Here is a 25,738-nt window from a genome sequence, read left to right on the forward strand (position 1 = left end):
CTGGGATCATGACCTGAGCCGAAGGCAGCTGCTTAACCAACTGAGCCACCCAGGCGTCCCATCCCCCTTTTGTTTTTTATTTTATTTTTTTGCACCTCATGGTTATATTTATTTGCACCACAAAGGAAACAACACATCTACAAGTGTATAGCGATACTCTATGTTCCCATCTAACAGAACTTCTGAGATTTATAGCTAGACTAATGTGCCATCTGATGTGTACTCCAAGTAAAGCTGGTTAATGGTGACCATGAGCAGGTGCAGGATTCAAAGCTTTTAAGGCTTTACTTCTTTTATCAGCACTCCTGATTTTATAAATGATGAAGCCCATCAACCCCATTCCTACCCAAATCTCCTGGCAAACTTGGGTATAGTAGGGCTTCAAGGGGACCCAAATATTTTTAACAAGGCTTTGAAGCATCTCAGCACAGAACCCCTAGTTCAGGCTACCCTCACCCACACAGCCAATGATCTGGAAAGAAGTGTCCCCCTTTTAGAAAAATATTTTATAATACCTCTTTTATCATCATGAATTAAATACAACCCATCCATACATGTAAGATTTTTCCTTTTTTTAAATAATTATTTGTTTATTTATTTATTTATTTAAGAGAGAGAGAAAGCATGAGTGGGAGAGGCAGAGGAAGAGGGAGAGAGAATCCCAAGCAGACTCTACCCTGAGTATGAAGTGCGACAGGAGGCTTGATCCCAGGATCCTGAGATCATGACCTAAGCCAAAGCCAAGAGTTGGAGGTTCAACCAACTGTGCCACCCAGGCACCCCTTTAAGCTTTTAATAAAGCCACATTTGTCAAGCAAAGGTGAAAAATGAGAATAAAGTAATCTGTATTTCAATAGGTAAGTATAGGGGCGCCTGGGTGGCTCAGTGGGTTAAAGCCTCTGCCTTCAATAGGTAAGTATACCAGCACAATTATTTTAGAACAGATAATAAAGTAGTATATATATTTGTAGAATCACCATGAATGCAAGACCTAAAAATACAGAAGGATACAGGTTCCATCAATAATGGCAAAAGAGCCTTGGCTCTGAACATAATAAAGAATCATCTTCCATTCATTTATATAGTAATTGCATTCTTAGACAATTTAGACTGTATTGAAACCATGCAAAAATACTATTTATCCATAAAATGGAGTTAGATTCTGACACTCATTAGACATAAAAAGCTACTGAGTTTCAGAAAAAGGGAAAAACTCCAAACTGGAATGAAGGATGGCTTCCTAAAAGGGATGGCATTTGCAATAGAACATAATGAATGAACAAAGATTTCAATGGGATTGTGGTGCTATTAACAGTGATGGGAAGTCAGGAGAAGTTAGTTTGGGTTGAAGAGATGAATTCGTTTTTGGACTTGCTGGATTTGAACAGCATTAAAAAAATGAGAGGTTAGGAAAAGTAATGCATGTTCAGAGACCACTAACCAGCCCACTAACAGTAGAGACAGAGGACACCACTGGAAAGGTATATTGAAGATACATTGTGGATTTTCTTAAATGCCCCACTAAGAAATCCTTAAAATGGTTTTTCAGTAGGGGAGTAACTTGATATTTTAGGATGATCATTTTGGCAGCAATCCTCAAAATGGATTGAAGGAAGTAAGTTTAGATACAGGGTTACCAGTAGGAAAAAAAACATGTAACAGTCTGAATCCATAGTTTTCAAAATGTGTTCTATGGAACTCCACGAATATGGAACTCCACGGCAGAGGGCTCCCACAGGTGCCACTCTGTTTCAGGAGAAGAAAAGGGCTAACAGTAGTCTGTTGCTCTCTCCTTCATCTCAACTGGAACATCACCCTTGCATCTGTCCCACAAAAGATTTTTGTATAAAAGCGTGTTCTGTTGATAAAAATAAATTTTTGTCATTTTTTTGTGTGTCTCATTCAATTCTTTTTTTTAATATAATTTTTTATTTTTTTATTAACATATAATGTACTATTAGCCCCAGGGGTACAGGTCTGTGAATCGCCAGGTTTACACACTTCACAGCACTCACCATAGCACATACGTTCCCCAATGTCCATAACCCTACCACCCCCTTCTTACCCCCCTCCCCCAGCAACCCTCAGTTTGTTTTGTGAGATTAAGAGTCTCTTATGGTGGGACGCCTGGGTGGCTCAGTTGGTTAAGCAGCTGCCTTCGGCTCAGGTCATGATCCCAGCGTCCTGGGATCGAGTCCCACATCGGGCTCCTTGCTCATCGGGGAGCCTGCTTCTCCCTCTGCCTCTGCCTGCCATTCTGTCTGCCTGTGCTTGCTCTCTCTCCCTCTCTCTCTCTGACAAATAAATAAATAAAATCTTTAAAAAAAAAAAAAAAAAAGAGTCTCTTATGGTTTGTCTCCCTCCTGGTCTCATTCAATTCTTGTTGAATGGACCATGGCATACCTCAAGGAGTCATCATATAGTATCAGTGTCATTGAATAGAGTACTTGCCACAAGATCTATAAGCATGACACTAATTTTTACTATAAAATTTTTTAAGTCATTATTGTTCCATTATACAGAGTATGTCTCCATCCCTAAGTTAGATTACCTGTAAAAATTCCCTAGGTTTGCTTAGGTTTGGGACAAATAGGACCACATTAGGTCATCGATGTTTGCAATGGAAAACTGTGGAGTCCTTTGAGAAACTCCAAATTTCTTTGATTAAGATGTGCGTGGATACTGTTGGCTAGGCTAGCATAGAAGCTATATACTTGTGTACTCTGGTTTCTCAGTACTACTAATTAAATTTGTGGTAGGACTCCTATATACATTATCCTATTTAAATCTTCACAAATTTCCATGTATTCTTGTGTTCCTTCAGGCCACTCACAGAGTCAAAACAGAAGGTTATATTCATAAATGCCAATGGCCTATCTTGCTGAAGTATTGTTTACCAAACAAGCTCACAATCTTCTTTCTAGAATGAATGAAAAATGTTAAAATGGCGACATATCCTAATTCTTTTACCCATTAATTCTGGGGAATTTTGTTTTTATGGTGGCAAGCAGAAGTGTGTTGGTCAGGATGGTCCATGAAGTCTTTTGTCCTACTGAAATGATTCTCAAACCAAGACAGGAAGAGTATCAGTGGCTTACACCAGTTATAAATAATCTCTCTCACCTGGTCCCCTTGAATCTGCTGGCATACAATTGCTTTAGACAACTATTTCTTGTAGGCCAATGGGCCAGCTATTTCTCAAGGACTGAATGATACAGCATAATATTCACAGTACCAAAATGAAGTTAGGAACCTTAGTCTTAACAAAGGAAGTTGTAGAGCCAAAGGGAAGGGGTTTAATTTCTAACACTCATAATTTCTACAGAACTTGCTGAATCTTAAACAACAGTGGCTTCCAGAGACTACTTAGTTAAAAAGTATCTGTTTCTATCCCAGTAGTTTTTAAACTTTTTTTGAAGAAGCACTTCATTTTTCAAATGAAATCTTACATAGATTACCATACATAAAACAGATAAAGTGGTATCTTAGTAGTATACAATACAGTAAGTTCAAATATATAGTAATTACTGAAAGGTGAAACAATGAGAACAATAAGCTGTTTTAATAAACAAAAACCAAAAATCTATAGATATAGATGAAACTTACAGCTTTATATCAGCTTCAAATAAATACATTATTACTGTGTTTTTTTAATTTGTCAATATGAAAAGAAATGAAGATGCTTATATATAAAAACTGTTACCACTTGCAAGTGTTTCATCTTATTATTTCAGAATAGTTTTTAAACTATTCCCTGAGATTTGAAAGAGGATGGAAAAATAACCTTTCTTTCAAAGTTGAGTCACTAAAAATACCTAATCTTTACATTTTTAAATTATGAACATAAAAATCAGCAAGAAATAACCAACCTTACAATAAGTATTTTAAAAATTTATAATATAGAATCATGATTACCATGCTCACATTCTTATTATTGAGCAGTTGATTACTACACTGTGGTAAAAGCATGTTCCAAGCACATTAGTCTGAGCCTTTATGAGCACTTAGTTAAATAGAGGGAATAGGAGAGTTGATGATGTTCTTACTTATATAATTTTTACATGAGCAATTATGCACAGGAAAAAAATACAGGTGCCGAACCACAATCTTACTCGTCACATTTATAAAATGTTAATATTTCAAAGAGTTGGTAAAAAAAAAGCTTTATTTTGAGGTCAGAGTATAAATTTATACATTGATAATCTTCAATGCATTTGGTAAATGATACTCATGAAAGTCAAATAAAATTTAAATCAAGTTAGCTTCTGATGCACATCTGTGGTACTGTCTACATCGTATGCAAGCATAAAATCAACTATTAATGGCTATTAGTGAGTGATTTCCTAATTATAGAGATAAAGGCAGATGATAACAAAAATGATTAATTGTTAGGCATAAAAATTAGCAACTTTCAGTTTTCAGACCAGAGCTATTATATATAGCTGTGATGTAACTCCACATCTATAAACTATTTACAGGTTTATGAGCATGATCTTTTTTTCATATCCACTGACTCTATATGACTACTATTTTAGGAAACTATTTTGATGTGCCAAATATTCTGATAAGTTAATAGTCTTTCAAATAGGTATCACTTTGCAAGTGAGCTGATAGTGCTGCAATAGAAAACTCAAACTAAGAGAAATATGTTGTCAATTTTAAGAATTAAAACATTTATTATAAAGAAATAGTTTATTGTGGAAAGTACAGTGCTTCACTGAAATAAAGAATGTAGCAAAATTTTTTTTAAATCTAAAAGTTAGAAGACACTCTATTATTCTGCCCAAAGTAGAGCCAATATTGGATTAGAAAAAGATGGTAGTATTCATATTGTTGGATTTAGCCAACATTCTAAACTCTTCTACCAAACCTTTAACAGCTCCACTGACAAATTAGCCAGCAAAATTAGTTTCAATGTCACTCTTCTCCTTATTTTCTTTACCCTAGAAACTGAACAAATAATCAAATGACCAAACGCACAGGCAACTCATTCATTAATTTATTTAATTAATATGACCATAGTTGTACTATGTGCTAAGGAATGGGCTGATGATAAAAAGATACTTACACTTTGGAACCTGACAGTCTAGAAGGAGCTACAGTTATATTAATAACCAAAATAAGCAAGAAATCTTGTTAAATAATCTTTAGATAACTAAGAGTTACAAGTAGAAAATATAGTTTTATATTGTTTCATCAGTGATGCTATGGAAATATTTCAGTTTTGTTTATTTTTTAAAAGTTTCTGTATAAACCCACAAATAATCTGATGTGCCAAAAATTTCAGCTCTAAGAACATATATTAATAAACACAATTTGTGATATGTTGCTAATTCTATTGATATAAAAAGTTGGGAGATAAACTGATTCTAAATTTTTGACAGTGAGTAAAGAGTATTGTTTCATAAACACATTTTATTCTATTTCAGATCCACTATTAAACACCTATTTTTTTTTTAAATCTCTTCTAAGAAGAACTATACACATATCCACTATAATCCAGTATCAACTCCATATTATTTTGATTTACTCTACACTACTTTGGACTCTAAGAATTGTAATTTTGGATGCAGAAAGTAGATTTCCATTAATGCTGAAAAATTATCTCATTCAAAATCGTGGGAATTAAGGTGTTTTGATAATTATATAGTAATAATAACCAAAAGGTATACATTGGTCATATTTAAAATAATCTACATATAATAGAAATGTAATTATTGTTTCATTATTTCTTTTTTTTTTAGAGATTCAAAAGACCTTAGAGTCATCCTTATGGTTTTTAATTTTTATAAATATACCAGTTAGGGGGCGCCTGGGTGGCTCAGTGGGTTAAAGCCTCTGCCTTCGGCTTAAGTCATGATCCCAGGGTCCTGGGATTGAGCCCCGCATCAGGCTCTCTGCTCAGCACGGACCCTGCTTCCTCCTCTCTCTCTGCCTGCCTCTCTGCCTACTTGTGATCTCTGTCTGTCAAATAAATAAATAAAATCTTTAAAAAAAATAATAAATACACCAGTTAGTAAAAATTTGTATTTTTTAAATGCTAGGTAGCAGAGTGATCTCTATGTCCTTGTGATGTTTAGGATCTCTTTTCAAAATAATTAATGAATTCTTAATACAAAATAATCCTTTTATTGAGCACCTACTATAGGCAGGTTTCTGTATTAATCTCTCAGTTCTTCTCATACATGATCTAGAACTATAGCTTGAGTCAGGTGCCAATTAACACTGGATGTCTAATAAAAGATGTATGAATAATCTTTTAGTCCTAAATAAGTGAATATATACAGTTAATATACTGACAAGTTTATAATAATGTATAAAAAGGTACTACTGGAAAGTTGTACGCTAATTTTATGGTATCATCTATATCTTACTGACTGAGAAAGCAAAATTCTGTTCATATTTGATCCATATTTTAATGGACTAATAAGTGATCCTGAAATCTGTCAATATAAAGTTAATAGATTACATTTGATTTTAGGGATAGTTTAGCCAAAAAACCCAATAACATTTTTGTTTTCTTGGCTTTCTTTTCTGTTATACTGTTTAATTAAATACTTTAAATTTTTCTGAGTTCTGTCAAAAAATTGCTAGCACCAATAAACTACTACTCATAAAAATTAATCAAATAAAAGGCATCATAATAAACATAACAGAAGTTGCTTTTCAGCACTATTTTCTTTTTTTTTCTTTTAAATGTTTTATTTATTTATTTGACAGAGAGAGAGAGATCACAAGTAGGCAGAGAGGCAGGCAGAGAGAGAGGGGAAGGCAGGCTCCCTGCTGAGCAGAGAGCCTGATGTGGGGCTCGGTCCCAGGACCCTGGGATCATGACCTGAGCCGAAGGCAAAGGCTGAACAACCCAGGTGCCCCTCAGCACTATTTTCTTAATTGAATGCAACAAACTCTGAGGTTCTTTTATGAACCAAGAACTATTCCAGGAACTAAGTACACAAAAATAAGACATATTCTCTGCCCTCTAGAAGGAAAGACCAGGGGGAATAAATACTTAAATCAATAAATAATTTCAATACAATTGGCAGAAATAGGCACAGAAAGGAAAGGCTCTTAGCTTAGGTGGAAGAAGGTGAGGGACCAGTAGGGTGACCACCAGAAGGCACCAGAGAAGGTCATCAGAAGGAGGGCATCTGCAGAGCCTTCAGGGTGATGATGCCTGAGCAGAATCTTGAAGGACAAGTAAGCATAATCAAGTATAGAATGGGTTGAAGACTTCAGTGAGGAAAGTGTGAAATCCCATGTTGGATCATAGAAAGCACAAACAGGAATCTTCTAAAATTATGTTCTATCAGGATTCTGTGGCCTTTCTGTAGCTTTTGTTCTTTTGAACTTTACCATCTCATCCTTCATATGCTCATAATGGAGGGCTCAGTAAACTCCATCATTTGGAGGCTATATCTCTGTAAACGCAACCATCCGGAGCACAGAAAGGGAATTAGAAATGAAAAATTGCTTCCACAAAAGCCATGTGGTAAGAAGCAGAAGCTGACATCAAGAAGAAGACAAAATTTGTTCAATAACCCTAGAATATTTAGTGTGGGGGCATTCAACTCTACAGTTCAAAACGCCTGCAAGTTTATATTATAGAATAATAATAAACCACCTGATGGTCAGAATAGTAACCCAGGGTAACCAAGATAAAGTTATCTCTTGTGTACTTTGTTTATAAGACAGGGGGTTGTGTAATAAATACACTTAGAAAGATCTCTATCCAATATAGTTTAAATAGAAAAGTTTTATATTAAATAAGAAACATGTCAATACCTATGACATTTTTATTTGTGAACAACCTCATTTCTCAACCATAACAGAAGAACTACTGCTATTACAACACAAATAACAAAATTTAGCAACATCAAGAGTCTTTGGATAGAAAATATCTCAGATCACAGATTGTGAGAAAAGAAAAGAGTTACAGTTCCTGAGTTATTTATTATATGTACTAACTTTTCATTTTTACATGACAAAATTTCAATTTCAAAAGCTTATGTCATCTGACATCTTCACAGATAGAATGTCTCAATAAATGTTTGCTGAAGAATGAATTTAAAAATTTTATATGCTGAGGGAATGACTGACTAAACAGCTTTACATTTCACAATAAACTGTAGCATGTTAATTTGATCACCAAATTAGACAGAAAATAAAGGTATTCCATAAAGTATTCTACTTTCTCATACTGCCAAGAAATGAGAGGTATAGGGGCACCTGGGTGGCTCAGTGGGTTAAAGCCTCTGCCTTCGGCTCAGGTCATGATCCCAGGGTCCTGGGATAGAGCCCCGCATTGGGCTCTGCTCAGTGGGAAGCCTGTTTCCTCCTCTTTCTCTCTGCCTGCCTCTCTGCCTACTTGTGATCTCTATCTGTCAAATAAATAAATAAAATCTTAAAAAAAAAAAAAAAAAGAAATGAGAAATATACACTGTAGTTCAAATCTCTGTATTTTGAGTTCAAAATGTCAAGATAATATAAAAATATTTTAAATATCAAGCACATGCGCCAGATTAGTCAATCTGTTAGCTATAATGAACTAGATATTTTGCTACATCAACTACTCCATCTTCAAGGACCTGATGATAGAAAAGCCAAATTCACATCATTACTCATTTTTAAATTTTATTTTTTGATGTAAGTGTTGAAGTTTTTACATTAAGCATACTATATACTATCCATCTCTATGGACCTATTAATTTAATCTAGACATCTAAACACACAACTGATCACTGCCTACATCCTATATCCCATCTTTCCCTCTTTATAGTTTGTACATTCTAACTCAAATTCTATACAAATGTTCATTCCTTTCTTATTTAAACAGTCTTTATTCGGGCTTATCTAAAAGTTTGTTAGGGACATTACTATCTCAAACTATGCTATTAAGCTAGTAATTTCTTTATTTCACATTAAATGAATTCAGGTGTATTAACATTTACTAGGAAATATTCTCCTTCCCACAGATTTACACTATTCTGTATGTTAGTCTGGAGAAGCGAAAGGACTAAGAAAAAATGGTGTTGAATATTGATTTATAACTTCACAAAAACAAATTTAGCAACTCATCTATAATAATGAAAGCATGAGAGTTTTTAAAATTATTTTTTTGTAATGTATAGTGACCTAATTTTTTCCTGTTCTTGGACAACCAGACCTTTACATGTTAACAATTACACTTCATAAACCATTTTTAAATATTCACAATGTCAAATTTTAGAGCACTTTAAAACCCCAATAATTTAAAATTTAATAGCATAGTTTTTCATAAGAGAAAACACCTGAAGCATTATTCATAATGGCTATTTAAAAGTTTCCATATCCATACTAAATGCATTGACTTGTTTGGCATTCTATAAGAAAAAAAAATTATATGGGCCACAGCAGTTAGAAAAATTGTAAGCATACCCAGGTAAATACTTCAGGATCGTAATATTGCATTCAATGATATTATGTGTGTGTGGGGGGGCTCTACCTCCTATACCTTGTATCCCAAAATATTTAATCAAATTTAAATAACTTCATATACTCTAGGTTTAGAGTTGCCAAAGATCAAGGTTAATTGACAACAGAAAATCCTTCTATTATTATGGAAAAATCCATGCTATTCATAATATTTATCAAATTAACATTTTTATTAGGTGTCAGTATCTCATTTATTAAGACAATGAATATGTTTCTCACAAATTCTGATCTTCGAAATATCATCACCTTCCCCAACTTGAAATGCATCTGCCATTTTCAAGGTTTTACAAACACTTGTTGAAAAGACCACTGAGAAGTTTACAATAGTAGTGTGAAATTTTAGTTACCCAAGTAAGTATATACTGTAACATTTTTGAGAAACGAGGAGTTTCACGATTCTAAAAATTAATTCAAATGAAATTTTTAAATGGAGCTTGATTTTTGCTTTGGGTAAAAAAAGATCATTAAAAGATAGAGTTCCAAGGGAACCACCAGTGCCAACCACATAAAAATTTACCTTTCCCATATGATAACATTTACTCTTTGAAGAAAAAAACTGTCATGTTTCATTCTAAAGAAGTCACTCAGATTAGCATAATTCCAATGGACACTAAGGCCATGGAGGAAAAAAGCATCCAAAAAGATCAGTGATTCCAACCCAGTTTGCTGCCATTGCAGGGACGCCCCACAAGTACTCTTCCTCTGCAGACTTCGAGTTGACCCCTCATGTCTGACAACCCTTAAGACATAAAACTGAGGAGAAGTTATCACTTTCCAAAGTTAGGTGGGGGTTGGGGGGGCAGTATGAGAGATGTTGAGAACCGACACGCTTTGCCTTCTGAAATACCTCATATTTACTTTTGACAAAAGAAATAAATAGAAGCAAAACCGAGATTCAGAAGGAACTCTCTCTGCTGCGAGCACCGGTCGAACTTTTCAAAGACCCCTTAGAAAAGAAGCGGGCTGGAGGCTCACCTTCCATCTCGCCGCCGGGCTGGGCTGGGCTGGATTGGATTGGAGTTGTGCTCTGGCTCCCCGGCCGCTCCACGTGCTCCTGCCGTCGCCGGGACGCAGCGCGCAGCTGGCGGGAGATTCCCGGCGTGGGGAGTCCCCAGGATCCAGCAGCCGCGTCGGCGCAGATTCAAAGGGGCAGGAGCCGGCGACCGGCCGGTGCGCGGGGTTACAGCGGCGCTGGCTGGCGGCGGCTTTAAAGTACGCTCACCAAGGAGAGCCCGAGGTTCCGCACCTCCAGCCCCCTTTTGAATGTCAAACCCGAGAATCAGATAGGATGGAAATGGCGCATCAAGTTGTCCCAAAGTATCTATTTAAGAAGGATAATGGATGGGAGGGTAATATATGGGGGGAGGGACGATCTGGATTGTTTTCTTAAGTTCAAAGAGGTTTGTCTTAAATTTAACAAGATCTGGAACTTTTGGTCTAGATTCGGGGATGATAGCAATGAATATCGTCAAAGAGAACTCACTCCGTTTGAAGTCTTATGTTTTTCTTCCTGTTTTTCTTTTCACATGATAATTCTTGGTCCAAGTTTTCAGAAAACTCTAAGACAGTTCAAAGGGATTTGGGCACTTTTATCAACTTTTTCATTTCGGGAAGCAAAAATTCTCTCACTTTTGTTTTCACTTACTATGTACTCTATGTGTTTATTTTCTACTACTCTGCTTTCTTTCAAGTAGGATCTGAGACAGCTTACAAAAAACATATACATATACATACATACAATGATCAGAAAAGTAAGTAAAGAAAATAGAGCTAAGGGGAGAGTGTGATAAGATAGTAAAATTAATTAAAGTATGTTACTGCACAGAAACATACCAGTCAACATCTTTCCCTAGTATCCTTCTTGCTTTATAGAGGTAACGCACAAATTTGACTATAGGAAAAGGAAAGGGGAAGTGCCCGTATGACAATTTTTCAAAAGCAGAACTTTTCTTCACATTGAAGTCTAAGGGACATTGTTCCGGTGAATCCTTATAAAGATATCCATTGTGTTGAATTGGACAACATGTGAATGATTCTCAAAAAGGTCACTTCCACCCTTGTTAGAAAATTACATTGTTACTGTATACAAATCTATTTCAGACTTAAGGTTGGGGGGTTGTGCATCAGCAGACCATATCAGAAGAAACCCACACTTACAAACTAAAGTGTCCATATTGTAATTTATGAATTTTAGTTTATTTTAAATATGCCTTGGTATAGAAGGTTAACATACATGTGTGTGTGTCAATATACATACACATTTATGTGTAGTGGGTGATTTTTTTTTTTTCCTGAGTAAACAGCTTGCATTGTCTTTGTTTTAAGATCATGACACCATGGAGGTATCTCTGTAGATTGTATGGGTTAGAGTTCTATGGGATAATATCAATTTTGGAGAAATACTCTAAAAACCAGGTCTAATTATAGTATTGAAAGGGGAAATTTGTTGTTTGTTAGTTTCTAAAAGCAAAAATAGCACATCAAAAGTAGCAGAAGAGGAACTGTAAAATTTCACAGGGATGGTTTAAGGATGAATAGTTATTTGGTTATTAAAAGGATGTAAAACTGTTATTATACTTAGCAGTGGAACGTGTTACTACTCTGTAAATAATTAGTTCAAAATGAAGTATTTCAGACTCCAGAGAATGGTACTTAGGGGAATAAATAAAAAGTAGGTGGATGAAATAATTTATGTAGCTACTCCACGCTCAAGGAGGTGGAGCATAATCCCCACTCCTTAGTGTGGGCTTCCTATAGTGACTTCCTTCCAAACAGTATGGTACATTAGGGAGGGAAAGAATAATTTTGAAGAAGAGAAATCTGACAAACACTACCTTAGCCAGGTGACCAAGGTAACATCAACAGTGATAAAATACATTGATAGTATATACCCTTATACAATGTTATGGGATTGGCACTTATATCCATAGTCTTCTACTGAAAAATCTATGCCCTTAGTAAAATAATGAGAAAATGTCAGACAAATTCCAGTAGAGAGGCATTCTGCAAAGTACCTAACTAGTCAAGGTCAGGTAATGGCATCAAAATTGTCATTAACTCTCAAGGTTGTCAAAAACAAGAAATGTCTGAGAAACTGTCACAGCCAAGAAGAACCTAAGAAAACATGATGACTTAATGTAGTGTGGGAGTCTGGGTGGGATTCTGGAGCAGAAAAAGGACATTTAAGTAAAAGCTAAGAAATCTAAATAAAGTAGATGCCTTATTTAATAGTAATGTATCGATGCTAGTCCATTAATTGTGAGAAATGTACAATACTAATATGTCATTAGTAGGGAAAACTAGGTGGGAGTACACAAGAACTCTGTACTACATTCACAATTTTTCTGTAGATCTAAAACTGTTCTTGTTTTTTTTTTTAAGGCATTATTCATTCATTTGACAGAGAGAGACACAGCGAGAGAGGGAACACAAGCAGAGGGAATGGGAGATGGAGAAGCAGGCTTCCCGCTGAGCAGGGAGCCCGATGCAGGGCTGGATCCCAGGACGCTGGGATCATGACCTGAGCCCAAAGCAGATGCTTAAGGACTGAGCCACCCAACTGTTCTAAAATTAAAAGTTTATTTTAAAAGAATGGAGAGGTACTTTCAACAAACTACTACTACTACTCATTCGGTTGTCTCATCTCACAGTATTCAAAGTTTATTATACAGTATTTATAAGAATCAATTGCTTCTAATAACTGGGAAACTAATAAAAAAAAAAACCGCTGTGGACTTATAATGTACTTTGACTAAAACTGAAATGTCAAACTGCTAGGGAATTCAAGATAATCCCTAAATTTGTCTTCATCATCACCACCTCAAGAAGGAAGAGAACAGTTGAGACTAAACCATGAATCTAGACACAGTAACCGACATGGGTGGATCTGACTCACTGAATCACATCTCATGGCTTAAGCTACGTAGGTATAATTAACAGTGACTAAAAATGAAATCACTGACAAAGTTTGCTCCTGGACCATCTGAGATAGTCCAAGTACTGACTTGGCTCAAAGGAAATAAAACTGAAAACTCTTGATCTCACCCAAAATAATCATTCTGCACCCTGTCTGAACCTTGGTTTCTTTACCCACCGGCCTACTCAAAACCACCCCTGAGGGTGTCCCGCTGCCAAGAAATAGACAACAAACAGGCCGCCAAACTGGTCGCCAAGAAAGAACCATGGAAGACGCGGGCATGGTCTCTTTCCGACCTCTGTGATCTTTACTCATCTGTCATCCGTCCCCACAGGAAAAGCAGACTTGGGGGAATCTTGCCTTTCGATTGGGGCCCTTTTCAAAAGCAAGGTTTCTTCACGACCCCAGGTAGATTTGCATGGGGTGGGGGTCTCCCAAAGCCGTCTCATACTCGATGTGGAAAATTAAAGGTTAAATGTTCCTCTAGCGTGGGAAAGGGTGGGGACGCCTTGTTGACGCACGAGTGGTTCATCGGGTTCTTCGTTTGGGGGTCTAGAAAATGCAGTTACGTAAAAATTGGGTGGAAGAGTTTGGAAAAGATGTTGCACACAACCTCAGGCAGAATTCATGAGAAGCAAGGCACCAGAAATTCCCACAGGCTCTTTGCTTCCTGTAAGGAGTAAATTCTTAACACGCTTCTCCCTCCCTCCAGTTCTAATGTAATTGCAGCCTTATGCGCCTTACCCCATTGTCCTACATGGAATCCACACTGTTCCTCTCCTGGACGTCTTCAGCCTACAAAAAAGGAAATAACCGAATCGCGACGGTTTGGCTTCCTTAATATTACCCTTTCCTTCTCTCGGGGCTAGGGGGTGCTACTCAAAGAAAGAAGTCACAGAGAGCGCGGGAAAATGGCGCCAGGCACGAGGCACTCGCACGAGGGAGGGCGCATGCGCGCGAGGGGGGCGGGGCGCTCGCTTCCCGTGATCGGGCCCAGCACGCGCCCGCCCCGCCCCCGCTCTCGAGGCGGCGGAGCGCGCACGCGCTCTCCTGCGCGTCCGCTCCCGCTGTAGCGACGGACGGGTAGGGGAGCTGACCCCGGCGGTTTGCTCCGCTCTGTGGAGGAGAGATGGGGAGGCGCTGGGCCTGGGCTGAGGTAGGAAGGAGCCCGACCCTCGACGCCTCCCGCGAAGCTAGCCCCTGAGCCGTGATGCGAGCGTGGGTCCTATTCTCCGCGGTGCTCTGGTACCTCACTGGAGGTGGGGCTCCTCCCGCCTGCCCGGCCCCCTCCGCCCGCCTGGCCCCTCTTCCCAGTCCTGCCCCCTCCGCTTTGCCGAGCCCTGCCCTACTCTGAGCCCCCGCTCCCCTTCTACCTAAAAAGTCAGTGGTTTCTTTCTTCCACAGCTGGATGGCAGCGTTCTTCTGAACGTACCGGGAAAGGCCTCATTTATGGCAAGCCGGGACACCCAGGTACTAAGGAGCTCTTCACCCGCAGAGTCTTATAAGAAGAGCCGGGTGTGCAGTGGACCTGCTTAGTGTTCTTCCAGCGAAGGGAAAGGGAGAGAGAGCTCACTGCCCGTCCACCTGGTGCTTGGCCCTCGCATCATTTCATCCTTACAGTGATGCCTTAGTGTTATCACCTCGCCTAAAGCCGCACAGCTCATAAGGAGCTGGGCTTCAATCCAGATCTTTCTCTGATGCCACCTCACTTCCAGGTGTCTCTGCTGCTTTCCAACGCGCAGGGCCCGCTCAGAGTGATTTCCAGGGCTGCAAGTCCCTCTGTTTGGAGCTCCTACACATCCTTTAAGGCTCAGCTCAAATGTCGTTTATCACTGTGATGACACTTAGCGGCACTCCCCAAGGAAAATTGGTCACTCGGCTAACTTTAGATAATTTGGGGCCAGTTCACAGCATTTGTCATGTTTGGGGTCTCTCCGTGTTTGGAGGCCTTCCCCTTTTTCCCGCCCCCCTCGCCCCCAAATCGTGGGACTGTATCTTCTTTGTAGGTTTAGGGCCTGGTATTCAGTAGATTTAAAATCAGCATCTTGTGGGACTGCTTGGGTTCGAAGTAGAAGCCAAGGTGCTGCCTCTACCAGATCCGAAACAGAATAGGTAACTGCAGAAAATCTTTCTAGTATGCCCCCACATAAGCTTAATTATTGTTCCCAAAAGAGGACGTTTATAGTTAAATATCAAGTTCCTCTTAGGGATGACAGTGATTATCTTGAGAATAGTTTCCTTTTCTGATCTCTAAATGAATTCTACTAACCCTTCAAAGAATTGTGATTCAAGTGAGTTCTGAATTTGTACATTAAAATGAATTAAATATATAACGTGCATTTTTATAAGCAAAACTATAATTATGTACATTTTATAAGCAAAACTATAGTTATAACTATAAAGAATACTATCAGTCTAGAGTTTTAAAAACTTATAGGAGAAGAAATTTATATTAACATTCTAAGTGTTATAATGATATGCTGATTTTTAAAATACTGAAATCCAAAAAGAGCTAATCAGTATGTCTTTGGGACAAAATGGCAGGAAGTGTATTTCTTAATTTTGCTTTATATTATTTTATTTTGTCACAGTGAAAATATATGTAAAATTACATCACAGTAGCCCAATCCTTGCCTGTATGGATTTTAAACGTGCTAAAAAAGAAACAGTGGACCCCACCTACTCATGGATCGGGCCTAATGAAAAGCCATTAACAGGTAATTTATTTGATCTTAGTTATTTCGTTAAATGATAGGGACTTTTTTTTTTATTTAAAGAAAAGCACTGTGACTTATTGGGATGAACAAATTGAAATTTAATTTTAACTGCTCCATACTTCGATATGGAGTTTCACCTGCTCCATACTTCGATAGAGCAAATCATGTTATATTTTGATGTGTGCCTTATTTTCTCTTTATTAAAAAAGCTGAAGCAATGATTTTTTTATCCTACGTCCCAGAGCTATATTAGTTCAAAAGTTTTTATAAAACCTAAAATTTGGGGAACCTGGGTGTCTCAGTCAGTTAAGTGCCTGCCTTTTGCTCAGGTCATGATCCCAGTGTCACAAGTCCAGCTCCCTGCTTAGCAGGGAGCCTGCTTCTCCCTCTTGCACTCCCCCTGCTTGTGCTCTCTCACTCTCTCTGTCAAACAAATTTTTAAAAAATCTTTTTAAAAAATTATCTTTGTAGCATCTATCTTGGAGATGAAGTATTTAATGTGGAATTTTTCATGATGTTAGAAGGTGTATTGGGGTATTAGCATTATTAATTTCTGAGCTATATGAGGAAATTGTGTAGTACTACAGAGTAGTGTAATCTCATTTACTAAATTACCAGCATAAAGCAAATGAAATTAGAGGCCAAGAAATGAATTAAAGAAAACCAAAATATATATATATATTTTTTAAGATTTTATTTATTTATTTGTCAGAGAGAGAGAGGGAGAGAGAGCAAGCACAGGCAGACAGAATGGCAGGCAGAGGCAGAGGAAGAAGCAGGCTCCCTGATGAGCAAGGAGCCCGATGTGGGACTCAATCCCAGGACGCTGGGATCATGACCTGAGCCGAAGGCAGCTGCTTAACCAACTGAGCCACCCAGGCGTCCCAAAATATATTTTAAAAGTGTACTTATGTGGTTTTCCATAGAGATAACAGAATTAAGATTTTTTTGAATTCTTGAAGTTAAATAGTCCATTAATTTTTTAAGTTTTGTGTTTATAACCCCATTTACAAAATAATGTTTGAATTGTTATATGTTAAATAACCAAGTAATTTACTATTTCTGTTTAGAAAATAATCAAATAAATATAACTAAAACAGGAAAGCTGAAGATGGAAGATTTTCAGGAGGCTTTGTCTGGACTTTACACATGTACTCTTTCTTATAAGACTGTCAAAGCAGAAACCCAAGAAGAAACGGTAGTAAAGCAGAGATACGACTTTATGATCTTTGGTAAGAATATGGGCACATTTTAACTTATACATTAAGTATAGTCTCTTAATTTAGTGAAAATGAGTCTGTTATATATAATTATTATGACTTATGGAGTATTTTGGCATATTTGGCCATGCAAACTCATAAATTGACATCTAGATAGTGTGTCCTAAATATCCTCTTTTAGCTTCTCACTTACCACCATCTAGGTATGCAAGTACAATCTACTTTACCACAATTTTGCCAGGTCATTTAAAACTGATGTTTAATTCTGTAAAAGCAAATTGATCATCCTTTTCATTGGACTATACTGACAACAATAACACTTTCTGCAAATTAAGACATTCCCCCATCTTATTGTTTCTGATACTGTTAACTTATCTATATATCCAGCCATTTCTTCTCTTCTACTGAGTAGATAATGTATCAGATGAAAACAAGATTTTTCTTTTTTCTTTTTTACATATTCTTTACTGCTTTGTCAAAATTGACCATATAGGGGACGCCTGGGTGGCTCAGTTGGTTAAGCAGCTGCCTTCGGCTCAGGTCATGATCCTAGCGTCCTGGGATCGAGTCCCACATCGGGCTCCCTGCTTGGTGGGGAGCCTGCTTCTCCCTCTGCCTCTGCCTGCCATTCTGTCTGCCTGTGCTTGCTCTCTCTCCCTCTCTCTCTGACAAATAAATAAAATCTAAAAAAAAAAAAAAAAATTGACCATATAGTTGTGGGTTTATTTCTGGGTTTTCTGTTCTTTTCTGTTCTGTTGATCTCTGTGTATATTTTTGTGGCAGTACCATACTGGTTTTTTAAACTATTTTTATTAACATATAACGTATTATTTCCCCCAGGGGTACAGGTTTGTGAATTGTCAGGCTTACACACTTCATACACTCACCATATCACATACCCTCCCCAATGTCCATAACCCATCCACCCTCCCCACACCCCTCCTCCCCCCAGGAACCCCAGCTTGTTTTGTGAGATTAAGAGTCTCATAGTTTGTCTCCCTCCTGCTCCCATCTTGTTTCATTTTTTTCCTTCCCTACCCCCCAACCCCCCCCCGCCTCTCAAATTCCTCATATCAGGGAGATCATATGATAATTGACTTTCTCCGATTGACTTATTTTGCTCAGCATAATACCCTCTAGTTTCATCCACGTTGTCACAAATGGCAAGATTTCATTTCTTTTGATGGCTGCATAGTATTCCATTGTATATATATACCACATCTTCTTTATCCATTCATCTGTTGATGGATTTATAGGTTCTTTCCATAGTTTGGCTATTGTGGACATTGCTGCTATAAACATTCGGGTGCACGTGCCCCTTCGGATCTTGTATCTTTAGGGTAAATATCCAGTAGTGCAATTTCTGGGTTATAGGGTAGCTCTATTTTCAACTTTTTGAGGAACCTTCATGCTGTTTTCCAGAATGGCTGCACCAGCTTGCATTCCCACCAACAGTGTAGGAGGGTTCGCCTTTCTCTGCATCCTCGTCAACATCTGTCCTTTCCTGACTTGTTAATTTTAGCCATTCTGACTGGTGTGAGGCAGTAACTCATTGTGCTTTTGATTTGTATTTCCCTGATGTTGACCACTTTTTCATGTGTCTGTTGGCCATCTGGATGTCTTCTTTGCAGAAATGTCTGTTCATGTCTTCTGGCCATTTCTTGATTGGATTATTTGTTCTTTGGGTGTTGAGTTTGATAAGTTCTTTATAGATTTTGGATACTAGTCCTTTCTCTGTCATTTGCAAATATCTTCTCCCATTCTGTCAGTAGTCTTTTGGTTTTTTTGAGTGTTTCCTTTGCTGTGCAAAAGCTTTTGATCTTGATGAAGTCCCAGTAGTTGCTTTTGCCCTTGTTTCCCTTGCCTTTGGCAATGTTTCTGGGAAGAAGTTGCTGCAGCTGAGGTCGAAGAGGTTGCTGCCTGTGTTCTCAGAAAACAACCTTTTTTCATTAAAGTTATTAGTTTTGTATATATTTTTAGGACAAACTGATAAAACTTACTAGATAAGTTTCTATGCTAATTTGCAAGATTAGTGAGATTTAATATTACATATTATTTGCAAATTGTTTAGTAGCACAATGGTAAGCACAATTGTTTTTATTCTCATCTTTTTTTTATAGCCTATCGGGAACCTGATTATTCATATCAGATGGCTGTACGTTTTACCACAAAGTCTTGTGAAGGAAGATACAATGACCTGCTTTTTAGAGTGCTGAAGAAAATCTTGGATAATTTAATCTCTGATTTGTCATGCCATGTCGTAGAACCATCATATAAATGCCATTTTGTTAAAATTCCAAAACATGGCCTCGTACATGAGCTATTTATAGCCTTTCAAGGTAAGAAAAAAATTTAACATTTCTTTAATGTGAGATATCTTGCAAAATAGGCCTTAAATATTTGTTAAGCACTAAAGTATACTGTTGGTTCTAGCCTGGTTAAGGTTTTAAATTTTAATATATTATTTACTTTAAACAATGATATATCGTTACTTACCTTTTTTTTTTTAATTTATTTTTTTAAGTAGGCTCCACGCTCACTGTGAGGCTTGAATTCACAACCTTGAGATTAAGAATTACATGCTGTACAGACTGAGCCAAACAGGCACCCCAATATTGTTGTTTATCTTTTAGAAGTCACTATCATTTTATAAATTCTATGCAGCTAATATTTAATTTATAAATTCCTGAAAATTTAAATTGTATTTTTGAGAAGAACTTAATAAAAGAGAGGACCCAAACAAAATTGATTTCCATTTATTTTAAAGCCTTGTAGTTACTTTGATTAGCCCCCAGATGGAGTGAAATCATAATGTATAAGTTATTCAAATTGTGCACTTTATTACTAGGATTAGATAGATTAAACACATGCATGGATACATACTGAATTCAGCATTCAAAGCTTTATTGGAATGGATGGAACTTTTTAGAATTCTTTTGTGAAGATATCATTTTTTTTCCTCTCCAGTTAATCCTTTTGCACCAGGGTGGAAAGGTGCATGCAACGATTCTGCCGACTGTGAAGATATAACTAATCATAATATCCTCCAGGTGAGAATTTCAATGTAGGGGGGAAGTATTTAAATAACTAATAAACTATGTAAAAATTTTTGTAAATACTTTCTTATTAAACATTTCTTCAAAAATAGATTTTTCCATGTTGTGAATATTAATAGTAGACATTCTAAGCAAGTAGATTTAAATTATTGTTTTTAAATATATAAAGTATTATTGATTTTTGATTTCAGTTTTTTAAGCAGAGAGTCTTGGCTTTATCAGATGTTTTGTTTTGGAATAGTACATCTAGAATAATATATAGCTCCCCAGGTTAGTAATATGTATTTTTTCTATGTTGGAAGGATGGATCTCTGGTTTTTGTTTCCCAGAGGGTAACTAAGCAGCAGCTTGAAGAACAGCCCCACAACCATGTAATCCTAGGTTAAACAGTAGTTCTTCCAAAATTGTATCTCTGCTGGTCATAATAGTTGCTTCCCCTCTGCCATTCTCAGAGGCTAAGGGCATAGTCTAAAAAATCCCTTTACTCTCCTGACCTAGTTCCTGAGCCCATACCCTTAATATTGTGCATGGCTTATGGAAAGCACTAAGTTAGTATTAGTTATTATTAAACTCTGTGTTCAAAAAATAAAATTTACATCACTGGTTTGTAATGCTGATTAGAGAACAGTTTTCGTTTCCATTTGGCTTGCCTCTTTGGAATTAGAAATAATGAACTCTCCGTTATCCACACATGAAATAGACGTGCTGCAAATTATTTAAACCTCAATTTAATTTTTCTTAACTATTGTACATATGAATTGACAATAATTGATAAGGTCAAGACTAGACTAATTTTAGTATTAACACACAACTTTTCAGGAATTCATCTGTTGGATAAAGCATGACATGCTTATTACTATGTTTCATTGCTTCCAATACTGGAGGATAAATTTGGTTCACAATTCAGTAATTGTACTTCTGGTATTTTAAAATCTTAGGCAAGAGATCGGATAGAAGAATTTTTCCGGAGCCAAGCATATATTTACTACCATGACTTTAATAAAACTATACCAGCTATGCATTTTGTGGACCACAGTTTTCAAGTAGTACGTATGGATAGCTGTCGTCCAGGCTTTGGAAAAAATGAAGGTCTACACAGTAATTGCGCTAGCTGTTGCGGTAATTATAAAATTTAAATATCTAAATATTTAGGTTATATAGTCAAGAATAGATTATTAATTCCCTTAAGATGATTGAATGTAGTGATTCTTTCACAATACGTTATATTTAGTTAAAGGGAAGTAAAACTTCAAAGACCAAATTTCTAAATATAATCATTCTTATGTGTATTAATTCTTCATAATGCACTCTTCTGTGTTATAAAACATTTTTATAGTGTTCTGAGTTAAGCCGCTATGCTACGAAGGAAAAAAACAGAATAATCCTATCTAGAAAACAGAATTGGAAACAGAAACTAGAAAACTAGAAATAGGAATTCATAAATGGGACATTGCAGAAGATACTGTAAAATGCTGATATTAAAAAAATAAGATTCCAACTTTCTCCTACCTTTAAGATCATCAAATTAAATTGTTTCAAACTCACAAATAATCTTCCACAACTTAATTGGCTGAATATTACTCAGTATAACATAGGTATAGAAACAGTGTAATACTGAAGACAGATTTATATTACTGGTATAAAATACCTCTAACTGAAATGATAATAATGTAATCCATGTTTTTTTCCTCTGCAGTGGTTTGTAGTCCAGGGACTTTTAGTCCTGATGTTGATGTTACTTGTCAGAGCTGTGTTTCCATCCGTGTTTATGGAGCTAAATCTTGCACATAAACTTCAAACAAAAATCGTATTATGAAGACTAGAGGTGAAAGTATTATTACTTGCTTGTGGAGGTGGGGAACATAACATAATTTGTTCACATCCCGGAGCATCAAAGATTCATTAAGTAAGACCAATAAGACCAAAACATTGGAAAACATACATTTTAGAAACTTTAAAAAGATAGTTGACATGGCATTTCTAAGAAGGAATTTAGTATCTCCAGTGGACAAAGGAAAGTGTATTAGTGGATGATTTTGAAAGAAATATGTTTTGCTGTTTACAAACTGAATCTGTTGCTCTGTACCTAAGACTATATTAAGGTCAAGAAGAGTAGCAAAGTATAATATAATAAAAACTTTATACTTTCCATATATTAATTTGTTTGAAATCACTCTGATATGATATAAAGGCATATATACTACCTTTGTAATTAGAACCAAAAAAAGTTGTTTCTTTTGGTCCCTTTGCTATTAGTTTGTTTTTTAAATAATTAGTTTTAAAAGTATAGTTTCAGATTTATAGAATAATTGAGCACATATTACATAGAGTTTAGTATTCCCTCACCCCTCCCCAATATACCCTACTACCCTATTGCATCAGTGTGATACATTTGTTATAATTAATGAGAAAGTTGATACTATTATTAACTATAGTTCATAGTTTATATTAAGGCATTCCTTGTGTTATACAGTTCTTTGGGTTTTGACAAATGCATAATGCCTTGTGTTTACCATTACAGTTTCATACAGAATAGTTACACTACCCTAAAACTCCCTTGTGCTTTTACCTATTCATCTCTCCCTCTTGCTTCAGAACTCTTGACACCACTGATTTTTTTTAAATATCTCTATGGTTTTGCCTTTGCCAAAATGTTATGTACTTGCAATTATACCATATGTAGTCTTTTCAGGCTGGCTTCTTTCACTTAGCAATATACATTTAAGGTTTCTCCACGTCTTTTTGTGACTTGATCATTTTTTATTGCTGAATAATATCCCATTGTATGGATATATGAAGGACATTGTGGTTGCTTCCAGGTTTTGGTGATTATGAATAAAGCTGCTGTAAACATTTGTGTGCAGGTTTTTGTGTGGACTTAAGTTTTCAATTCAGCTGCATAAATATCTAGGAGTGTGATTGCTGGATTGTATGGTAAGATTACGTATCGTAAGAAACTGCCAAACCATCTCCCAAATTGGTTTACCATTTTGCATTCGCACCAGCAAGGAATATGTTCTTGTTGCCTCTCATCCTCACCAGTGTTTGGTATTTTCTGTTTTTTGGATTTTGCCATTCTAATAGGTATGTAGTAAAATTTCATTGTTGTTTTAATTTGAAATTCTTTAATGACATCTGATGCTTATTTGTCTGTCTTCTTTGGCTAGGTGTCTAGATCTTTGTTCATTTTTTATTGGATTATTTATTCTCTTATTGCTGAGTTCTAAGAGTTCTTTGTGTAGTTTAGCTACAGATTCCTTCTCAGATACATGTTTTGCAAATATTTGCTCCCATTCTTTCTCTTCACTCTTTTAACAGTGTCTTTCATCAAACAGAAGTTTCTGATTTTAGTAAACTCCAACTTACAGTTTTTCTTTCACAGATCATGCTTTTGGCATCATACCTGGAAACTCGTCACCAAACCCAGTCATCTATATTTTCTCCTCTTATATTCTAGAAGTTACATAGTCTCATGTTTACATTTAAGTGCAACATTAATTAGTTTTTCATGAAGAGTATAAGTTGTGTGTCTAGATTCCTTTTTTTTTTTGCATATGGATGTCCAGTTCCAGCATCATTTGTTGAAAAGACTATACTTCCTCTGTTGAATTGCCTTTGCTCCTTTGTCAATGATCAGTTGACTACATTTGTGTGGGTCTATGCTTGGGTTCTCTCTTTTGCTCTACTTACCAATTTGTCTATCCTTTCACAGTACCATGGTATCTTGTATATGTGCTGCCGAATAGTAAATCTTAAATTTGGTTAGTATCAGTCCTCTGACTTTGTTCTTCTTTAGTATTGTGTTATTCTGGATCTTTGGCTTTCCATATAAACTTTAGAATCAGTTTGTTGATAACCACCAAATAACTTGCTGGGAGTTTGGTTGGAATTGCATTAAATCTGTAGGTTAAATTGGGGAAGACTGACAAATATCTCAAGTCCTCCTATCAAGGAACCTGGAATAGCTGTTTATTTAAATCTTCTTTGATTTATTTAATCAGAGTTTTGTAGTTCTCCTCGCATAGATCCTGTACATATTTTCTTAGATTTATGTCTAAATATTTAAAGTTTTGGGTGCAAATATAAATTAAATTGTATTTTTTGCATTTCAAATTCCAGATATTCATTGCTGGTATTTAGGAAGGCAATTGGCTTTTGTATATTGACCTCATATTTTGTGATCTTACTGTAATTGCTTATTAATTCCAAGATGCTTTTTGTTGATTCTTTGGGATTTTCTTTTTTAAAAAAAGATTTGTTTATTTGTGAGAGAGAGGAAAGGTACATGATGCATGTGCACATGTGTGTGCATGGGGGAAGGGCAGAGGGAGATGGGGAGAGAATCCTAAGCAGACTCTGCGCTGAGCATGGAGCTTGATTCTGGACTCCATCCCATGACCCCCAAGATTACAATCAGATTGGAAACCGACTGGAGTGGAAACCAAGAGTCAGACACTCAACTGACTGCCCTACCCAGGTGCCCTGATTCTTTGGGATTTTCTATGTAAACAATCATCTTATCTATGAACAAAGACAGTTTTGTTTCTTCCTTCCCAGTCTGTATATTTTTCACTTTCTTGTCTTGTCTTACTACATTAAATAGAACTTCCAGTATGGTATTGAATAGGAGTGGTAAGAGAGGACATCCTTGCCTTGTTCTGGATCTTAGAGAGAAAGCATCCTATTTCTCAGCTAGCTGTAGTTTTTTTAATAGATATTCTTTATGAAGTTGAGGAATTTCTGTTCTATTCCTAGTTTTGCTGAGAGTTTTTATCATGAATGGGTATTGGATTTTACCAAATGCTTTTTCTGCATTTATTGATGTGATCATATGATTTTTCTTCTTCAACCTGTTGATGAGATGGATTGCATTAATTGATTTTCAAATGTTGAAGAATCCCAGCATATTTAGAATAAATTCTCTTTTAGTCATGGTATATAATTATTTTTATACACTGTTGGATTTGATTTATTAATCATCTATTGAGGATTCTTGCTTCTATGTTCATGAGACATATTGGTCTGCAGTTTTCCTTTCTTGTAATATCATTATCTGGTTTTAATAATAGGGTTATTTAGTATTAGTATTAACATTGTAGATATGTGAGTCAGTCATGATCCTCTTAGGAGACAGAAAACACAAAGTAATTTGGAAGGAAAAGTTTAAAGAAGTATTAATTATAACAGGGAGTTAGAATAGCAAGGAATTGACTAGGAAGATATAAAGAGAACCCTAAAGAATATAGGAATAGCAGATATAAAGAGCAGCTACTGCCACTAGGACTGAGATAGAGTGTCCAAGAATGAGCCACCATCTCCCAGAGCAGATATCCAGACTTTATTGAAGAGGGCACAACC

General features: G+C 36.4%; 2 protein-coding genes and 1 pseudogene across 2 annotated transcripts in view; 1 reads left to right on the plus strand and 2 right to left on the minus strand.

Moving 5' to 3' along the window:
- The window catches only part of LOC111151473 (IKAROS family zinc finger 3), a 92,939-nt gene extending 82,338 nt beyond the window's left edge, over nucleotides 1-10,601 (minus strand). The window contains exon 1 of the mRNA XM_022509484.1: nucleotides 10,447-10,601. Within this exon, the coding sequence (XP_022365192.1) occupies nucleotides 10,447-10,453 (7 nt within the window). The 5' untranslated portion in view covers nucleotides 10,454-10,601. The remainder of the gene's footprint in view (nucleotides 1-10,446) is intronic.
- LOC111151474 lies at nucleotides 221-429 on the minus strand (annotated as a pseudogene).
- A 3,996-nt stretch (nucleotides 10,602-14,597) lies between the features above and the next one.
- LOC111151794 (zona pellucida binding protein 2) lies at nucleotides 14,598-22,430 on the plus strand. Its single transcript, XM_022509995.1, has 8 exons — nucleotides 14,598-14,646; nucleotides 14,792-14,857; nucleotides 15,979-16,104; nucleotides 17,175-17,336; nucleotides 19,445-19,663; nucleotides 20,292-20,374; nucleotides 21,319-21,499; nucleotides 22,077-22,430. The coding sequence occupies exons 1-8, from the start codon at nucleotides 14,598-14,600 to the stop codon at nucleotides 22,169-22,171; spliced, it is 981 nt and encodes a 326-aa protein (XP_022365703.1). The 3' UTR covers nucleotides 22,172-22,430.
- Nucleotides 22,431-25,738: the final 3,308 nt, after the last annotated feature.

Source organism: Enhydra lutris, unplaced genomic scaffold (assembly GCF_002288905.1).
Source record: "Enhydra lutris kenyoni isolate GAN:26980312 unplaced genomic scaffold, ASM228890v2 scaffoldscaffold26, whole genome shotgun sequence".
Classification (NCBI taxonomy): Eukaryota; Metazoa; Chordata; class Mammalia; order Carnivora; family Mustelidae; genus Enhydra; species Enhydra lutris.

Excerpts from the sequence above, each read along its gene's own strand:
- LOC111151794 (XM_022509995.1), top strand. The coding sequence starts at position 14,598 with ATGCGAGCGTGGGTCCTATTCTCCGCGGTGCTCTGGTACCTCACTGGA. Across the intron at positions 19,664-20,291 it reads GCTATTTATAGCCTTTCAAG|TTAATCCTTTTGCACCAGGG; the intron begins GTAAGAAAAAAA and ends TTTCCTCTCCAG. Across the intron at positions 20,375-21,318 it reads CTAATCATAATATCCTCCAG|GCAAGAGATCGGATAGAAGA; the intron begins GTGAGAATTTCA and ends TTAAAATCTTAG.